Here is a 20798-nt window from a genome sequence, read left to right on the forward strand (position 1 = left end):
TGCAATCACAGTTAAAAGATACCTATTGTTATATGACAAAAAGTGAGAAACAAGTAATAAAAAAGATTTACTAGGTATACAGTGAACAAAAGACACATAATAATTATACTATAATATCAGACAAAATAGACCTTCAGACAAAAATTATTGCTAGAAATAAAAGGAACCATTTTATAAAGATATGGGCCAATTCATTAGGAAGACATAACAATTACAGACAAAAATGAATTGTAACAGTAGTGACCCAAAATATATGAATCAAAAACAAATAGAATGAGGAAAAAATGGACAATTGAACAATATTTGGAGACTTCAGTATCCCACTTTCAGTAACAGAGGGGACAATTATATTGAATATAACCAGGAAATAGAAGACTTGAACAACACTATAAAACAGATAGATACACAGACTTATGTAGAACATTCCATTCAACAACACGTGATATACCTTATTTTAAAGTACACATTGACCATTCTCCAGTATATGTTAAACTGTAAAACAAGTCTCAATAAAAACAAGAAAGATGAAATCATACTATGTATGTTCTCTTACCACAGTGGAATTACATTAAAAATTAGTAACAGAAGGAAAACTGGAAAATTTGCAAACATATGGTTATTACCAACACACTTCTAAACAGCCAAAGAGTCAAAGGAGGGAAAAACAGAAAATACTTTGATGTGACTGAAAATGAAAACCCAAATTGTCAGATTTGCCCTATGCAACTAAAGCAGTGTTTAGAAGGGGGATTTTTATTTATAAGCACCTATGTTAAAAATGAAAACATTCCAGATCTGTAACTTTCCCATTAAGAAGCTGGGCATGGTGGCACATGCCTGTAATCCCAGTGGCTCCAGAAGCAGAGGCAGGAGGATTAGTAACTTAGATTCCACATGACTTAAAGAGACCCTTTCTCTAAATAAAATATTTAAAAAGGAGTGGGTTAGACATATAACTCAGTGGTTAAGTGCTCTTGGGTTCAATCCCTGGTATTAAAAAAAAATGAAACAAGAGAAAAGAAAATGTAGAAAGAGAACAATAAATTAAAGCAAGTAGAAGGAAGGAAATAATAAAGGTCAGAGTAGAAATACATGAAATTTAGAAACACAATAGAGAGAGAAAGTTCTTTGAAAAGATCAACAAACTTGACCTGCTTTTGACTAGACTGAAAATGAGAGAAGAAAAGTTATTAAAATTGGGAATGGGAAAGGGAACATCATTATGACTATAGAAATAAAAAGGATTATCAGAAACAATTTTCTGCTAACAAATTCGGCAACCAAGACGAAATGCACAAATGCCTAGAAAGATTCAAATCATAGTAACTAACAAAAGAAGTAATAGAAAGTCGAAGTAGATCTATAACTAGTAAAGAGAATGAACTCATAACTCAAGAAAACTCCCCATGAAGAAAAGTTCAGGCCCAAATGGTTTAACTGGTTAATTCTATCAAACATTTAAAGAATTATTACCAGTTATTCACAAGAAGTAGAAAATGTGTGAATACCTTCCAGCTGTATTCTATGGTAACTAATTCAAAGATACCTAGAAGAAAAGAAAGATACAGATCAGTATACTTTATATAGTTATAAAAATCTTCAGCAAAATACTTACATTATAGTGATGTTGATACAACACTGTGGATATTTTACAGAACATTAAATTGAATACTATCAACCGAATCAATAGAGAGTACTTGTTTATTATTTGAAGGATAGTTTTAATTTCCATTTCTCTAAAAGAAGAAGTAATTATTTTTTCACCCCAATTTAACATTTTGATTCCTTTACTGATGTTAATGAATTAAGCATTTTTAACGTTTTATTTCTACAATTCTGTTACCTATGATTATTTCTATATTCTACATTCTATATTGCATCAAAGTAAGCAATATATTGATTTTACCCTTGTGTTTCTTGTATTTTCTATCTACATTATTATCAAGGTCTTATCCATAGGTTTTCTGATAAGAAAAGACACCTTTAATTATGCTGAAAGTGGTTATTTATATAAAATGTTTATATTTTGATCTCTTTAGAGGCTAATGGACTGTTTTAACTGTCTTTTAGATTTTACTTTCCTCACTGGTATTGCAGTGGCAGCAACAGAACTTATCGGCACGGGATATCTCGAGGTGCGGAAGCTCCTCTTCTTGATGACTTTGTCATGTCTTATCTTTTTGCTCAGGTATGATTATATTATTTGTATGTGCAGTAAGTGATAAATATCTTTTCATGTAGTATATCTCTTAATCAGGGGAAACTTCATCTGGGAAAACTGAGTTCTGTGTTGCACGGCGGGTGTAGAGATAGTCTTTTTAACAGTAAGTTTTAATCTCATGATTTATGAATACTAGAATTTATTTTAAATGGATTTGTTGAATTGATCTTTTTAAATTTTCTTTTATTTTAGGGCTTTAGATCATTTTAAGGATTTCACAAAGTGTACACTGAGTTTTACACTATGAGTCACATGGACCTATGTGGCTGAAATACTAGACAGTACAATTTCTTGAGTGCCGCAGTCTGGCTGGGCACAATCAGGAGCCACTTGTCAAAAGAAACTAACTTTATTTTTAGAACCACACACGCCAAACAAAACAGCCTCTCAGGAAAAAACCCTCAGAGCCTCAACTGCCACCACCGGCTTTCCACAAGCCTCTCTCTCCCCCACAAGCTTCTCTCCCCCTCCCACAATCCTCCTGCTCTTGAGGCCGATTGGCTGGGTCACGTGGGCGGAGCCAAAAAAGTCCCCCAATGAGCAGCTCCGTGGTCTGAAAGGGCAGGGAAACAGCCCAATGAGCATCACCGCAGAGGAGCCAATCAGCTAGATGTTGCTGGGGCCGAGGAGCCAATCAGCTAGATGTTGCTGGGGCCGCTGTGAGCCAATCATCAGCCGGCAGCTGGAAGTTTGCTGGCAGCTGGAAGTTTGCTGGGGCCCCTTCGGCTGTGGCTCTCAACATCTCCCCCTCTCTGTTTAAACAACAAGTATGTGGCTTAGGGACCGTGCCTGCCTTAGGTTGTCCAATAGTACATATGGTCCTTAGGTTGGTACCATTGCAATTGGATCTTACCCGTCACTGACTACCGGTCCAGTATACAGCCACACCTGTGGAGAGGTCTTTGTACCAGCGGGGGGGGTGAGGTTCTTTGCCTCACCTCTGTTGGCCCCCAAATTTTAGCTGGACGATCATGACAAGCAGAAGGGAGGAAGATACACCAAGCCAATTGACGGCTCCTTTTGGAAAAATTGTACCACCAATGACATCATCAGCAAAAATACCCCAACACTACCACAAGTCGCTGCACCAACAGATAGTTCACAATGCATACAGGTGAGCTCACAATGTGTCCAGGCAAGTTCTGCAAGCAGTTCAGTGATGGCTATTGTAGAAGCTGTAGATTGGTTTTATCTTTGACTTCACCAGCACTGGGATGAAGATAGGAATTCTGGCAATAATGGCTAAAGAAAAAATTATGTAACATTACAGAAGGCACTAAAAGAAAACAATTTTCTTAACAATTTACATTGTCTTCACCGGCACTGGGATGAAGATAGGAATTCTGGCAATAATGGCTAAAGAAAACAATAATGGCTAAAAGAAAACAATTTTCTTAACAATTTACATTATCTTTAAGAGAATTATTAAATATAATGAAAAGGAAAGGTGAAAGTAAACAAACAGATCTGTTAACCTTCTTTTGTTTACATATTAAAACAATCCTCAACAGTTGTTTACCCAATTTAAATTAAACCATATAAATCACGTGAAAAAAAAATATTTGGATCCATTTTATCATGAGCGCTCATCATATATGATATATGGACATACATACATTCAAACATATAACACAAAACACAAGTGTGCACACATAATATAATACATACAACACATAACATTATAGTAAAGGCCTTATAACTTTTTACAGGTGAAATCTCCATTGCAATGTTTAAAAACTCTATAGTCAAAAAATAGAACTGATCAGCAAAACATTAACCTAGGTCTGTATGAGCTCAAAAAACAAAATAGAACTTCATGATATGGCAAAGGGCAATAATAAAATAGATATTGAAAAAAGCATCCTGGTTCTGTTGCAGATGTAAGAATAGCCAAACTGGAGTTTTGGATATCAGTTGTTATGGATTTGAGCCAAATCATCTTCTTTTTGGTCTGTAGAAATCGCTTTAGTTAATCTTTCTGGAATCCAAATCGGCTGCTGTTCTCCCTGTGGAAACACACAAACAGACCCCCGACTCCAGACAATTACTGGGTCAGGACCTTTCCATTGTCCTGTTAGAATATCCTTCCAAAGTACCTTGGGCTTATGCACGTTTTTTGGACACATATGCCTTTCCGCAGCACTAAGTCCTGATGAATCCAAATTTAAAAAGTTTAGAGTTAAAAGGGTTATTTTAAGTTTATCTTTGGGGAATATATACCCCTTCCCACTTGAGTGTTTTCTTTTTCTGGTTAATTTTGGACTTAAACGGTGGGTATTGAAAAGTAAAGAAAGCAATACAAAAAATGATCTATGATAGCTTGAATAGGTCCTCATAGGAAGGTTACTGGATATTGATATTTTAAGTCCTCATAGGAATGTTACTGGATATTGATATTCTAAGAGCTGTGCTTTAGCCATTTGTTCATTAATACTGTTATACTAAATTTTGTGTTGTGTTTGAATGTTTCATAATATTTTCTTCTCTTTCATCTTAATTGAAATATTTTATTATTAAATAACTTTTGTTTTCATGTGTTGTTGGAGTCAAATGAATAGAAACTAAAGAAAGAAAAGAAAAGACAGTGCTCTTGGGTAAAGATATTCATAAGGTATTATTAAATTAAGGAGTTCTAAATAAAATTTGCCAATGTCATAGGAAATAACCCTATAGATCCTCATGCCTCACATTTCCAAAAAGCCCAGTAAGGCTTGTTAAGTTTATGAGCAATAAATCAGAAAATATTTACCTTATTGGGGTTTGAAGTCAACCAATTTTGTTTTTGTTTTTGGTTACCAGGGATTGAACTCAGGGACACTTGACCACTGAGTCACAGCCATAGCCCTTTTTGTATTTTTATTTAGAGACAGGGTAAACCAATTTGTTTTTATTATGTAAAAATACATAAAAATTGACCATTTTAACCATTATTAAGTATATAGTTCATTCACATTAATTAAGTATATTCACATTATTTTACAAAAATCACCAACCCTCCATCTCTAGAACACTTTTCATCTTTCCAAACTAAAGCTTCATACCCATTAAAAAGTAATTCTCCATTTCTTCCTTCCCTGGGCCTTGTCAATCACCATTCTACTTTCTATCTGTACATATTTGCCTGTCTTAAATACCTCATACAAATGGAATTATAACATCTTTTGTCTTTTTTTGTGGCTGGCTTATTTACTTAGCATAATGTCTTAAAGGTTCATCCATGTTTGGTCAGCAACCAGCTAATTTTGGAGCTGGGGCAAGACTTGAGTGATAAAATGCTCAGAAAAAGCAATGTAGCAAGTGTGAGAATTTCCTTCCTTTTTAAAGCTGAATAATATTATTCCATTGTATGTCTTATACTATATTTTATGTATTCATTCATTATATATTTGAGTCTCTGCTTTCAATTTTTTTGGACATATATCCACAATTTGAATTCCTGGATCATATAGTAATTCTGTTTGCAAGTTTTTGGAGAGCTACTATACTGTTTTTCAATGTGGCTGCACCATTTTTCATTCCTACATGTAGTGTACAAGTGTTGCAATTTTTCTACATATTTGACAATACTTTGTTTTTCTGATAATAGCTGTCCTGATGGATATGAAATGGTTTATCATTAAGCTTCTTATTTGCATTTCTCTCGTGGCTAGTGATGTTTTAAGTATCTTTTCATATGTGTGTTCATCATTTTTGTATCCTTTTTTGGAGTAATGTCTATTCAAGTCCTTTGCCCACTTTTCATTCATGTTGTTTGTTTTTCTTGTTGAATTGTAGGAGTTCTTTCTGTATTCTGAACATTAATCCCTTATCAGGTGTATGTTTTTACATATATTTTCCTATTACATATGTTGCCTTTTCACTCTGTTGCTTGTGTTTTTGATGGACAAAACTTTTTATGTTTTGATGTATTCCAATTTTTTATTTTTTGTTTTGTTGCTTATGCTTTTGGTGTCATACCCAAGAAATCATTGCCAAATCCAGTGCATGAGCCTTTCCTCCATGTTTTCTTCTAAGAGTTTTATATTTTAGCTCTTCCATTTAAGCCTTCAATCAATTTTGAGTTAATTTTTGTTTATGCTGTTAGGGAAAGGTCCGGATGCATTCATGTGCACACAGACATTTCTCCAAAAAAATATACATATGGCCAACAAACATATGAAAAGATCCATAACAGCAGTAACCACTAGGGAAATGAAAATTCAAATTACAGTGAGATACCATTGCACACATATCAGGACAGTTATTATAAAAAAACTAAGTATTGCTAAGGATGTGGAGAAATTGGAACACTTGTACACTGCTTATAGAAATGATAAATGGTTCAACCTCTTTGGAAAATAACATAGTAGCTCTTCAAAAAAAATTACAAACAGAACTGAAATCCAGGACTTAAGAAATATTTGTATACAAATATTGTATACAATATTTGCCCTCACTGATTTTTTTTACATATTTACTGTCTTTTGATCATGAGTTCAATAGAATTTCTGATAAGCAGAACTTATTATCTGCTAGTTTTGTATGCCATATAGAACAAAAAACATGCTATTAGAAATAATCTATCTAGTTATTGATCATCCTATTTAAACAATATAACTTGCCCATTTTCAAAAGTGTGAGGAAATAAGTGTTTAAAATTGAGGGGAGAGAAATCTAACTTATTCCTTAAATAAGTAAGTTTTGTATTACTAACATTTAGACCTTTGGTTCAGTTAATAATGATTTTTTTTTTGGTTTGTACTTTTTAAAAAGTGTAGTTTATTTTTGTTTAGTGAAATATCATTTATATTTTATTAATAGAAAGTCAAATACCACTTTAAAATGTGTATTTATTATTTTTAATCAAATTATTTATCTTCTAAGTTCTTAAAAAATTTCTATAAAACTTTAAAATTTTTTTATTCTTTTTACTTTTATATGAAAGTGGAATATATTTTGAAATATCATACATACATGGAGTATAACTTCCCATTTTTGTGGTTGTACATGATGTGGAGTTATATTGGTTGTGTATTAATATATGAACATAGGAAAGTTATGTCCAATTCATTCTAATGTCTTTCCCATTTCCATTTCCCCTCCCTTTCCCCCATTCCCCCCACCCGCCCCCCCGTCCAATCCAGTGAACCTCCCTCCATTCCTCTCCCCTCTCAATCTCCACCTATAGTTGAGTGAGCTTCTGCATATCAAGAAGAACATTTAGCCTTTCTTTTTTGGAGATTGGCTTATTTCACTTAACATAACAGTCTCCAGTTCCATCCATTGATGGAAAATGCCATATTTTTTCTTTTTTATGGCTGAGTAATATTCCATTGTTTATATATACCACATTTTGTTTATCCATTCATTTGTTGAAGGACATATAGTTTAGTTCTTTAGCTTAGCTGTTGTGAATTGAGCTACTATAAACAGTGATGGGCTGTGTTACTTTAGTATGCTGATTTTAAGTCCTTTGGGTATAAGCCAAGGAGTGGGTTAGCTGGGTCAAATGGTGGTTCCATTCCAAGTTTTCTAAGGAATTTCCATACTGCTTTCCAGAGTGGTTGCACAAATTTGCAGTCCCAACAGGAATGTATGAGTGTACCCATTTCCCTACATCCTTGTCAACATTTATTTGTACCTGTATTTTTTTTAAGGTTCCATCCAGCCTTTATTTATTTATTTATTTTTACATTTTGTAAGTTTTATTTTATTTTTTTAGTTTGTTATTTTTAGATAAACATGACAGTAGGGTGTATTTTGACATATGATACATACATGGGATGCAACCCATTACAGTTTTGATTTCATTCTTGTGGTTGAACATGATGTGAAATTATACTGTTCGTGTATTTATGAGCATAGGAAAATTATGTCTGATTCATTCTAGTGTCTTTACTATTCCCATCTCCTCTCCCTTCCTTTCATTCTCCTTTATCTAATCCAATGAATTTCTAAACTTCCACTCCTTACCCTCACTTATTATGGGTTAGTATCCACATATCAGAGAGAACATTTAACCTTTGGTTTTCTGAGACTTGCTTATTTCACTTAGCATGATATTCTCCAGTTCCATCCACTTACTGGAAAATGCCATAATTTTGTTCTTCTTTATGATTAATATTCCATTGTGTATTCCATTTTCTTTATCCATTCATCTGTTGAATTGAGCTGCTATGAACATTGATGTAGCTGTATCACTGTAGTCTGCTAATTTTAAGTTCTTTGGCTATAAGCCAAGGAGTGGGATAACTGGGTTAAATGGTGGTTCCATTCCAAGTTTTCTGAGGAATCTCCATACTGCTTTTCAGAGTGGTTGCACTATTTTGCTGTCCCACCACTAATGTATGAGTGAACCCTTTTCCCCACATCTTTGCCAACAGTCATTATTACTTGTATTCTTAGTAATTGCCATTCTGACTAGTGTGAGATGGAATCTCAGCATAGTTTTAATTTGCATTTCTCTAATTGCTAGAGATGTTGAACATTTTTTTCTTCTTCTGTAAAGTGTTCAGTTCCTTTGCCTATTTAACACATACATATTTTTTGTATGTGTTAAGTTTTTTGAGTTCTTCACATATCCTAGAGATTAATACTCTGTCTGAGGTGCAGGTGGCAAAGATTTTCCCCCATTCTGTAGGCTTTCTGTTCATAGTCTTGATTGTTTCCTTTGCTGTGAAGAAGCTTTTTAGTGGGGTTGCTATTCCATTTATTGATGCTTGATTTTACTAATCATGCTTTAGTAATCTGGTTGAGGAAGTAGGTTCCTAAGCCAACATGATGGAGGTTTGGGACTACTTTTTGTTCTAGTAGGTGTAGGGTCTCTGATATAATGCCTATGTTCTGGATCCACTTCAGTTGAGTTTTGTGTAGGGTAATAGGATTTCATTTTTCTTCATATGGATTTCTAGTTTTCCTAGCACCATTTGTTGAAGAAGCTATCTTTTCTCCAATGTATGTTTATGGTGCCTTTGTCTAGTCTGAGATTATTGTATTTATGTGGGTTTGTCTCTGTGTCTTCTGTTCTGTACCATTGATCTTCATGTGTGTTTGGTGCCAATACCATGCCATGTTTGTTATGATAACACTGTAGTATGTTTTAAGATTTGATATTGTAATGCCTCTTGCTTTACTTTTCTTGCTGAGAATTACTTTCTGGGCCTCTTATTTTTCCAAATGAATTTTATGCCTTTTCTATTTCTATGAAGAAAATCATCAGAATCTTAATAGGAATTGTATTAAATCTATATAGCATTTTTGGTAGTATGGCCATTTTGACAATATCGATTCTGCCTATCCAAAAACATGGGTGATCTTTCAGTCTTCTAAAATTTCTTTCTTTAGAGTTCTGTAGTTTTCATTGAAGAGGTCCTTCACCTCTTTTTGTAAATTGATTCCCAAATATTTTATTGTTTTAAAGTTTTTGTGAATGGGATTATTTTCCTAATTTCTCTTTCAGTTGATTTATCACTGATATATAGGAATGCAATTGATTTATGGGTATTAATTTTATATCCTGCAACTTTGCTTAATTCATTTATGATTTCTGAAAGTTTTTGGGGTCATCTAAATATAGAATCATGTCATCAGCAAATAGGGATAGTTTGAGTTATTCTTTTCCTATTTGTATCCCTTTAATTTCTTTCTGTCTAATTGCTCTGGCTAGAGTTTCTAGAACTATGTTGAATAGAAGTGGTGAAAGAGGGCATCCCTGTCTTGTTCCAGGTTTTAGAGGGAATGGTTTCAGTTTTTCTCCATTTAGAATGATGTTGGCCTTGGATTTAGCATATATAGACTTTACAGTGTTGAGGTGTGTTCATATTTCCCCTAGTTTTTCTAGTATTTTAAAGGTGAGTGGATGCTGTATTTTGTCAAATGCTTTTTTCTGCATCTATTGAGATGATCATATGATTCCTGTTGTAAGTGTATTGATGTGATGCATTTATTGATTTTCATATGTTTAACCAACCTTACATCCCTGGGTTGAACCCCACTTGATCATGGTGCACTATCTTTTTTTTAAATTTATATATGACAGTAGAATGCATATCTTTTAAACATGGCTTTGTATGTGATTTGCAAGTATTTTGTTAAGAATTTTTGCATCTATGTTCATCAAGGATATTGGTCTGAAATTTCCTTTTTTTGGTTTTGGTATCTGAGTGATACTAGCTTAATAGAATGAGTTTGGAGGGTTTCCTTCTTTTTCTATTTCATGGAATAATTTGAGGAGAATTGGTGTTAGTTCTTCTTTGAATGTCTTGTAGAAGTTGGATGAGAATCTGTCTGGTCCTGGGCTTTTCTTTGTTGTTAGGCTTTTGATTGCATCTTCAATTTCATTTCTTGAGATCTATCTGTTTAAATTTCCTGTGTCCTCCTGATTCTATTTAGGTAGGTCATATGTCTCAAAAAAATTGTTGATGTCTTCAAGAATTTCTATTTTATTTGAGTATAAATTTTCAAAATAATTTGAGTATCATCTGTCTTTCAGTAGTGTCCATTGTGATATTTCCTTTTTCATTACAAATTTTAGGCTTTTGAGTTTTCTCTCTCTTCCTCTTTGTTAGCTTGGCAAAGGATTTGTTAGTTTTATTAACTTTTTCAAAGAACCAACTTTTTGTTTTGTTGATTTTTTTTTGTTTCAGTTTCATTGATGTCAGCTCTGATTTTATTTATTTCCTGTTTCCTACTGCTTTTGGTGTTGGTTTGTTGTTCTTTTTCTAGAGCTTTGCGATGTGATATTATGTTATTTATTTGTGTCTTTCTATTCTTTTAATGAATGGGCTTAATGTAATGAACTTTCCTCTTAGCACTGCTTTCATAGTGTCCCAGAGATTTTGATATATTGTATTGCAATTCTCATTTACCTCTTAAGTATTTTTTTAAATTTCATCCCTGATTTCTTCTGCTATCCATTTGTCATTCAATAGCATATTATTGAGTCTCCATTTGTTAGAGTAGCTTGTATTTTTATTCTATTGTTTATTTCTAATTTCATTTCATTATGATCTGATAGAATTCATGGTATTATCTTTACTTTTTTGTATTTGCTAAGAGTTGCTTTGTGGCCTAAGCTGTGGTCAGTTTTAGAGAAGGATCTGTGTGCTGCTGAAAAGAAAGTGTATTCATTTGTTGATGAATGAAAGATTCTATATATGTCTGTTAAGTCTAAATTATTAATTATATTTTTTAGTTCTATAGCCTCTTTATTTAGTTTTTGTTTGGAGGATCTATCTAGTGGTGAGATAATTTTAATGTCTTCTGTTTTCTATAACATATACTTATTATCTTCTATCTGAGCCATACAGCAGCCTCTTAGAACTTCTCTGAGCACATTTAATTTTCTTTAAGCACATTTGTGACTGCTACTGCTCTAGCACTGAAAGAGATATGGTGAAACTGATGCTTTAAAAACCAGATCTTTATTGTTTATAGAGTCAATTCATTCAAGATTACCTATATTCTGCCCCCAACCAAACTGGTTTGAATCTCTGTACATGTCTTTTGCTTTGTTTTTGTCATTCTTTCTATTTTCTTACTGATTTTTTACTCATCAAAAATTTCTTCATCATTTAAGTTTACATAACATTTTAAATGAACCATGAAACCTTTCCTCTTTACCCTAAGTGGATACAATTTCACCTTTCTCATATATCCTCAATCAGCAATTTTGTGGCACTTCTTAAGTATCTGGCATTAAAATTATTTGTTTTCATGTTTAGCTTCTAAACTACATTTTAGTCCTTTTGATGGCTAAGCCTGTATTATGTGTTTCTTTGTATGAAATACAATCTCTATTATAATGCTTTTAACTTAAGTGGAATTCAGGACATAATTGGTTACTATTTTAATTTAGGTAATTTTTATGTAGGAGATACAGTTTGAAAACACACGCAGTGAAATAGTTTGACAGCATGTGTGTTCTATAGCTGCAAACCCAATTTAAATTGGTCTTCATTTGCAAATTATTTTTTTACTAAAATTTTATGGCAAAATTAAAATCAAGGAAGGAGTTGACCTATGCCTTTTTATCACTGAAAATTGATTTCAATATATGATCATTACAGGAAAAAAATCATGTTTGCATTTCTTTTGTTAAATAAAACTGTATGGTCATCAATTTATTAGTATGGATCCATTTCAACAAAGCTAGGAAGAATTCTAGTGCTTTCTGATCTACAAGATAATTCAGTACTCTCATGGAAATGAATTAGGCTGGGCACGTTGGCACATGCCTGTAATCCCATCAGCTCAGGAGGCTAAGGCAGGAGAATCATGAGTTCAAAGCCAGCTTTAGCAAAAGCAAAGTGCTAAGCAACTCAGTGAGACCCTATCTCTCAATAAAATACAAAGTAGGGCTGGGGATGTATAGTGTCCCTGAGTTCAATCCCTGGTATAAAAAAAAAGAATTAGGAAAATGAGACATTTCCTATGGTGAGCATTTTTCTTGCATAGCCTTAAAATAAGTACTTATATTCTAATGAAGACAACAATAAGCTTTCATTGTCCAAATATCTTTGAAATAGGACCATTTTGGACAAATTATTTCATGATTACTACAGAATTCTAACATGGCTCTGAGAGATAGGATTATATTAATATATGGGCTATAGTTTGTTTCTAATGCTGTTTTTTGACTTATGCCTTTTAAATACATATTTTCTGGAAATTATGTTATTGGTTAAAATATGATAGCAGATTAAAATTTATGCTGAGATATTTCCTTAGATATTTTTGTTTCTTTTAGTGGCGGCATGATTTTGTGCATGGATGGATAAAAGTGCCTGTGACTCATGAAACACAGGAAGAATGTCTTGGGATGGCAGTGTTAGATATGATGAGAATAGCCAAAGAAAATGATCAAACTCCACTGGCCATTTATAACTCTATCAGGTAATTTCCTGCTGCATATGCATATGCATAAATGTGAACAATTAGAGATTTTATAGAATTTACTAGTGTTTTTTGTGTTTGTCCCCACCTTTTGATTTTATAATAAAAAATCACATGGGTAACTATTTTTCTTGTGTATGACACATATTTTGTAAGATGAAATTATTGAAAAAGTTGTAGTGCTACAGAAAGTATCATAGATGATCAATATCAATTTATTGTTTGATTCATTTATTCTGAAAAGGGTAGGTAAGATGAGATGAATGGAAAGAACATCTGCAGGAATAATTTTGGTAGTAGATCCTCAGATTTTTTTGTGTAAATTATCTGAATCAGTATTTCTCAAATTGTGGTCTGTATTTTACTTGCATTAGAATCACCTGAGGGGCTTGTTAAAATTGAAGATTCTTCCCTAAGCAATAGAAAGACCCTGTTTCTAAATAACATATTTTAAGAAAAGAGCTGGGAGAGTGGCTCAATAGTTAAGCACTCTGTGCCCCCCTCCCCCCAAAAAATAGAAAAAGAGAAGATTCTAAGATGAAGCCCACAAATATGAAATTTTACAAGTACTTCAGGGATTCTGTTTATACAAGTTATCCAAACTCAGCATTCCCCAAATTATTATTCTGCATATAAACTGAAAAGTTTTCTCTCAGCAAGAGAAACAATAAGAGAGGTAAATAGGGAGCCTACATCCTGGGAACAAATTTTTACTCCTCACACTTCAGATAGAGCCCTAATATCCAGAGTATACAAAGAACTCAAAAAATTAAACAATAAGAAAACAAATAACCCAATCAACAAATGGGCCAAAGACCTGAACAGACACTTCTCAGAGGAGGACATACAATCAATCAACAAGTACATGAAAAAATGCTTACCATCTCTAGCAGTCAGAGAAATGCAAATAAAAACCACCCTAAGATACCATCTCACTCCAGTAAGATTGGCAGCCATTATGAAGTCAAACAACAACAAGTGCTGGCGAGGATGTGGGGAAAAGGGTACTCTTGTACATTGCTGGTGGGACCGCAAACTGGTGCGGCCAATTTGGAAAGCAGTATGGAGATTCCTGGGAAAGCTGGGAATGGAACCACCATTTGACCCAGCTATTGCCCTTCTCGGACTATTCCCTGAAGACCTTAAAAGAGTGTACTACAGGGATACTGCTACATGGATTTTGACAATCATGACAATTTTAAATTACAGTTCTTTGAAACACTACTTCTACTGTATAGGTTTAATGTCTACAAAATTTCCACTTTTTAAAGAAGTTTTATATAACTGGGCATGGTTGTGCATGCCTATAATCCCCGTAACTTGGGAAGCTGAGGCAGGAGGATGGCAAGTTTGAGGCCAGCCTGGAGAACTTCATGAGACCCTGTCTGAAAATCAAAAATAAAAAGAGGTGGAAGTTGGGGCTGTAGTTCAGTGATAGAGCACCCCTGGGTTCAATCTCTAGTATACCCCCCCCCCAGAACTTCTATGTAAGAATACTTTGATTTTCCTTAAGTTTTGACGATGAAATATTTTACAAGTTACATACTTACGAGATTAAAAGTCAATGTGGTTGACTTCCTTTTTTTTTGACATTGTTTTGTCACTAAGTTTCTCAAAGTAGTTCAGTACCCAATTTTTAGATCAGTTTCTATGTTTCTCTCTTTGGTTTTAAGTGTTTTTATTTTGCTTGCAGATGTCTGTTAGGTCTTAACTCAAATGGAATAGGCCGTAGGTATGATTTCGTGAACTCACTCAGGAATCTAGAAGACTAGATTCAAAGGAACACCAAAAACATTTCTATTTTCCACTAATTCCTTGGTCTTTATTAAGATGCAGACAGATATGTCTTATAAGTTAGTGTATTCATCCATCCATTTATTCATTCATTCATTCAAACAGCTATTTATTAAATACTTGGTATATGCCAGGTTACAGTAGAACAGAATTAGAGGAAAAGTATCTTAAAAGTTGTTGATGAAAATTGAAAGAAACAGAGTTTAAGAATAGAAGCTTTGAGCCACTAAAGGCGAATGTTGTAAATATGAAGCCATCTTTAGGCTTCTACTGTGGTGGGATAATTCTGCATTTGAGACTAGATCATATTCAAAGTTAAATAGAATCTTTCCATATAGGTTGAAACATTTATCATCTATTATTCTTGTTTATTAATTGTATTTCTCTGATTCTCTTAACCCATACTCTGAACCAGTATATAAACATATCTGCAAAATTCTGCATCGTTATTTTTGCTTTACTTTTTAAATTGCATGAATATTACACATTCCTTATAAAATTTGATGATACTTTAAAACAACTTATTGAAATTCACGTATCATGAAGTTCACCTATTTAAAGTAAACAATTAAATTTTTTTGTTGTGTTCACAGCATTGTAAAAGATAATAACAATGTGATTTTAGAACATTTTTATCCTTCCTAAAAGAAATCCCATATTCATTAGCATTCAGCCCTCATCCTCTTTCCCCCCAGTCTCTGGCAATCACTTATCTAATTCTTGTCTCAATGGATTGCCTATTCTGGACATTTCATATAATTGGAATCAGACAATATGTGGTATCATTTTCTGTCTGGCTTCTTTTACTTAGCATAATGTTTTTAAGGTTCTTCCATGTTGTAGCATATATCAATATTTCATTCCTTTTTAGTTTTATTATTCCATTGTATGAACAAACCACATTTTGCTTACCTGTTCATCACTTGATGAAAATTTGGCTTGTTTCTGCTTCTTGGCTGCTGTGAATAATGATGGTATGAAGGGTTGTATATGAGTTATTTTGTGGATGTATATATCTATTTCTCCAGTGTATATGCTTAGGAGTAGAATTCCTATTTCATTCAATAATTCAGTTTAACTTTTTGACAAACTACCAAACTTTTCCCAAGCAGCTATACCATATTAGATTCACTGGCAGTACATGAGAATTCCAACTTTTTCCGCACTCCTCTGTCTTTATTTTACCCACTTTACCAAGTAAAAGTGTTATCCCATTCTGGTTTTGATTTTCATTTCCTTAATGACTACCGATGGTTAGCATCTTGTCATGTGCTTATTGGCCATATGTATGTCTCCTTTGGAAAAATGTCTCTTGAAATTCTCTGCTTATTTTAAAATTGAATTGTCTTTTTATTATTGAGGTGTAAGTGTCCTTTTTATATTCTGGATATGTCTCCAAATACAAGTTATCATATAATATTTGCAAATAATTTCTCCCATTCTGTGTATTTTTTTTTACTTTCTTGAAGTTATAATTTGCAGAATAAAAGTTTTAAATTTGAAATACCCCCACTTAACCTATTTTTCTTTTATCTACTGTGCCATGGCATTTTAAGAGTGGATAAATAATTTATTCCTGCCCTGTGGCAAAACATGCCTGCTGTTCTTAGTAGTTTAAAACATATTTAATTCACTGATGTTTTCTGAATTCTTATTTGATGGTAATTTCTGAAAAATAAACAAGGAACTCTAATTGCTGTTAAGTTACTTAGAATTGATGGGAGAACAGATGAGAAATTAGGCCTTGCAGAATGAAATAAGGTGCTTGTTTCTGGAAATATCCAGTAGGATATAGATCTTTGAATAGTCTAAATACTTTACTAGATTTTAAAAAATGCATATAAGGGCTGGGATTTTGGCTCAGCGGAAGAGCGCCCACCTAGCATGGGTGGGATCTGGGTTTGATCCTCAGCACCACATAAAAAATAAAGGCGTTGTGTTGTGTCCATCTACACCTAAAAAATAAATATTAAAAAATACATATAAGAGGTTACTCTGTATGTCTGTGTTCACTAGAAGCAGAAATATTAATTTATTCCCCCTTTTTAGGCTATCTAATACATAGAGATAAAAGTACAGAAAGGTCAGAGTATTTCTAGAAAGAATTATTTCAATCAGAGGAATTATTAGGATTTAAGAAGTTAACCTAACAAAATAACTTATACAAAAAAAGTATGTTTGCATAATGAACAACAAACAGCACCACCAAAAAGCAATAATTTCCAAAATTCAGATAAAATCTGGTTAAAATTCAAATAAAAATTTCCATATTATAGGAAATATTTTCAGCACAGTCCAAAAAAAAACACCTTATAAATCACCATCCCAGGGATATAAGATAATCAGAGAAAATGAATTTTTAGAGACTCTTTTATAGACTGAGAGTGCATTTCATGAGGAGAAGAAAATTAAAATCTTCTATTCTGAGCTTTATGGTAACTTAGAGTGTGTGTACCATCAAATGAAACATTGAGGTTTTCTCCTCTGTGGATGGTTATATCAACTTACTCCAACTTACTACTGTGTTGTAGCACCTACCTATCATGGAAAAAGATAAGAACTTGTCTTTCAGTTTTGTTTTCGGTTTATTTTCCAATTTTTGTTTTCTTTGTTTTCCTTTTCTGTGTGTGCTCTTCATTCCTAGCTATAAGACATTCTTACCAAAATGTGTTCGAGCAAAGATTCAAGACTATCATATTTTGACAAGGAAGCGAATAAGGTACAGATTTCGCAAATTTATTCAGCAGTTCAGTCAATGCAAAGCCACTGCCAGAAACTTGAAACTTAAGTATCTTATAAATCTGGAAACTCTTCAGTCTGCCTTCTACACAGAGCAATTTGAAGTAAAAGAACCTGGAAGAGGTCCTTCAGGTGAGGAGATTTTTGCAACCATTATAATAACTGGAAACGGTGGAATTCAGTGGTCAAGAGGGAAACATAAAGAAAGTGAGACACTGACAGAACAGGTAATCCTTAATGATATGTTCTCATTCTTTGTTATAAATTTTAAGTAGAATGACAATATAAGCAAAGTAGTTTTAATTATTTCAAACCTGGTCTTGTACTTCTTCCACTGTTAGAAATGGAAGTTTCTAGTAGCATGTGACGCTATCAAGATTGTATCTATAGTTCTTCTCTCATTGTTCTTAAATGGATTTTTATTTAATCTTTTTAAGACAAAATAATTTCTAATGACTTTCTTATAGTTTCAGAAAGGGGTTGGATTCTGTAAGTGATTTTTAATGTAGTCTTGTCTCCTTTTTACATTCATTATTATTGATAATAAGGCACAATCATAAAATAAAATGGAAAATATTAACTTAATTTTTATTATACTATATACCTGTTAAATAATTAATTTACTTTTTAAGGTTTGCACTGCAAGTTTTAAATTTGTTCATGTTTGTATTGTTCTTAGATTGTTTTAGAGATTTAAGATTATATTGTTGTTATTTTTAAATTTTTTTTGGTAGTTATATTTTCAGTTTTCTGACAGCAGTTCTTATTAATGTTAATTGGGTTGGAGAGTATGATAACACAATTTAGATTCCTTGCTTCTTTTTATTAAAAAATATTTTTTAGTTGTAGTTGGACACAATATCTTTATTTTATTTATTTATTTTTATGTGGTACTGAGGATTAAATCCAGCGCCTCGCACATGCTACTTCAGCTCTCTACCACTGAGCTACACCCCCAGCGCTGACTCCTTGCATCCTTTAATGTTCTCATTTACAAGTCAAAGTAAGATACAGTATAGTCTTGGGATTAGAATTTTGGAAGAAGTAATCACATAATGCCTATCTATTGTTATCAATAAAAATTTGTATTTCTTGGGCTGAGGATGTGGCTCAAGTGGTAGCGCGCTTGCCTGGCGTGCGTGCGGCGCGGCCCGGCCCGGTTCCATCCTCAGCACCACATACAAACAAGTGTCCGCGGAAAACTAAAAAAATAAATATTAAAACAAATCTCTCTCTCTTTCTCTCTCTCTCTCTCTTTAAAAAATATATGAAGGAAAAATTTGTATTTCTTAAAGAATTTTGAACCAATGTTGTCTCTTTTATAAGTTTTATTTAAAAATGGTTCCATAACTGTTAAATTTTAAATGCTTTTAATTACAGAATTTACAATTATATTGTGATTTTCCTGAAGTTATTGATGTCAGTATTAAGCAAGCAAACCAGGAAGGCTCAAATGAAAGTAGAATTGTAACTATCCATAAACAAGATGGTAAAAATTTGGTAAGTTTGTTTTACAACTAAATAGTGGTTACATTGAACATTTATCAGAAATAAATATTTCAGAATCCGAAAGCCAAATTTACTTTTTTATAATACCAAAGTTACTTTTTAAAAATCTTTTTTATTCTAATTAGTTATACATGACAACACCAAAGTTACTTTTTTAATTATAGTTATAATATAGCTCTAAACATAATTATCAGTTCAGTAAACTTTTTTAAAACTTTCACCTCACTTTTTACCAAAACTCTTCCCACAGTTTTTTATACATTTTTGTGATTAACAAAGCACCAGTTCTTTTCCCCACTCCCTCTGACTCTGGGTTGTGCTAGTTGCCTGTTGTAATGCTCATTCTTGACTATTTTTTTTTAATCAAGAGGGATGTGCATAATACCAACCATTCTGCCTAATTAAAGGACAAAAATAAAGCAATATTATATGGAATTTGTATGACAAAATACAAACCAATCCCAGGTCAACTTCACTCAATCTGTAAGACATGATTGATTCTAAAAGATTACTAAAAAAATAACTGACTTGTAATTCACTTTATTCAGCACATTTTCCTGTTATTAGTAGATAAAAACATGATAAAGTATACCTACTATCTAGAAGGCTATGAACTTCTTGAAGGCAAGAGTTATATTTTCATGTGTGTTTGTACTTCCTGGATTTTGCACAGTGTTCTAGGAGCTAGTTTAGGAGTATGATAAAATTTCATGGATGGTTGAAAGGGTGTTTAATAATTATCAACCCCCTTCTGCATCTATAATAAGTTTTTCTGGAAAAGTATGCTGATGCTAATGTGAATATTCTATAGTAATATTCCTTATGGAAAGGTGTGTGGACTTGTTGGCTTAATTTATGAAGTTTGCAGTACAGAGAAGTTAAATAACTTTCCAAGGTCACAGTATTGGTAAAATGTTAAGGCTATTTACATTCAAATCCATTATTTGAAAACCTAAGTTCTTAATTGTGAGTATTCCTAAAGCTTCTTAAAAATATTACATTGACATTTTGTTGTAATTGCACCAAAGATTAGTTTGGGAAGAGTTGATGTTTCTTTTCCATATAACATATATTTTAGGAATACCTTATATTTCTCTTGTATCCATGTATTATATTGTTTTTCAGTAACTTGATAGTTTTATTCATATTGATATATCATGTTTCTTGCTGAATTTTATTAATGATGTATTATGCTTTTATGCTATTTATTAGAAGTAAGAACTTTTCTGAGTTTATTTGTCAAATAAATTGTTGATGGATATAAGAAAGTAACTAATTTTTGTTTATTCTTGCATTTTACCAGTCTATTATATGTTAGTTTTATATTTTTTATTACCATTTTTCTCTTTACTCTGGCATTTTTTTTGTCTTTTTATTGTTTTAAAATTTTAGTAAAATATATACAAAATAAAACTTAGACTCATAACCGTTTTAAGCATGCAGTTCAGTAATGTTTAGTATATTCACGTTGCTGTGCATCCAATCTCTAGAACTTTTTATTTTTGCAACACTGAAACTCTGTACCCATTAAAAACTATTGCAACCTCATTCTATTTTCTGTCTCTATAAATTTGATTACTCTAGAAACCTCTTATAAGTGGCATCACACAATACTATCTTTTTGTGACTGTATTATTTTACTTAGCATGTGATAATCCATGTT

At 32.7% G+C, this 20798-nt stretch overlaps 1 protein-coding gene across 5 annotated transcripts in view; it reads left to right on the forward strand.

The window, feature by feature from the left end:
• Jak2 (Janus kinase 2) overlaps positions 1-20798 on the forward strand; it is a 137072-nt gene that overhangs the window by 70817 nt on the left and 45457 nt on the right. For 4 of the 5 annotated variants that reach the window (XM_058571450.1, XM_058571452.1, XM_058571449.1 and 1 more), the window contains exons 5-9: positions 2071-2188; positions 3183-3335; positions 12948-13093; positions 17532-17853; positions 19007-19126. In XM_058571450.1, the coding sequence (XP_058427433.1) occupies positions 2071-2188; positions 3183-3335; positions 12948-13093; positions 17532-17853; positions 19007-19126 (859 nt within the window). The remainder of the gene's footprint in view (positions 1-2070; positions 2189-3182; positions 3336-12947; positions 13094-17531; positions 17854-19006; positions 19127-20798) is intronic. The other variant, XM_046420165.2, reaches the window with a different exon arrangement.

Source organism: Marmota monax, unplaced genomic scaffold (genome assembly GCF_021218885.2).
Source record: "Marmota monax isolate L192 unplaced genomic scaffold, Marmota_monax_Labrador192_F-V1.1 WCK01_AAM20220418_F8-fsc00277, whole genome shotgun sequence".
Classification (NCBI taxonomy): domain Eukaryota; kingdom Metazoa; phylum Chordata; class Mammalia; order Rodentia; family Sciuridae; genus Marmota; species Marmota monax.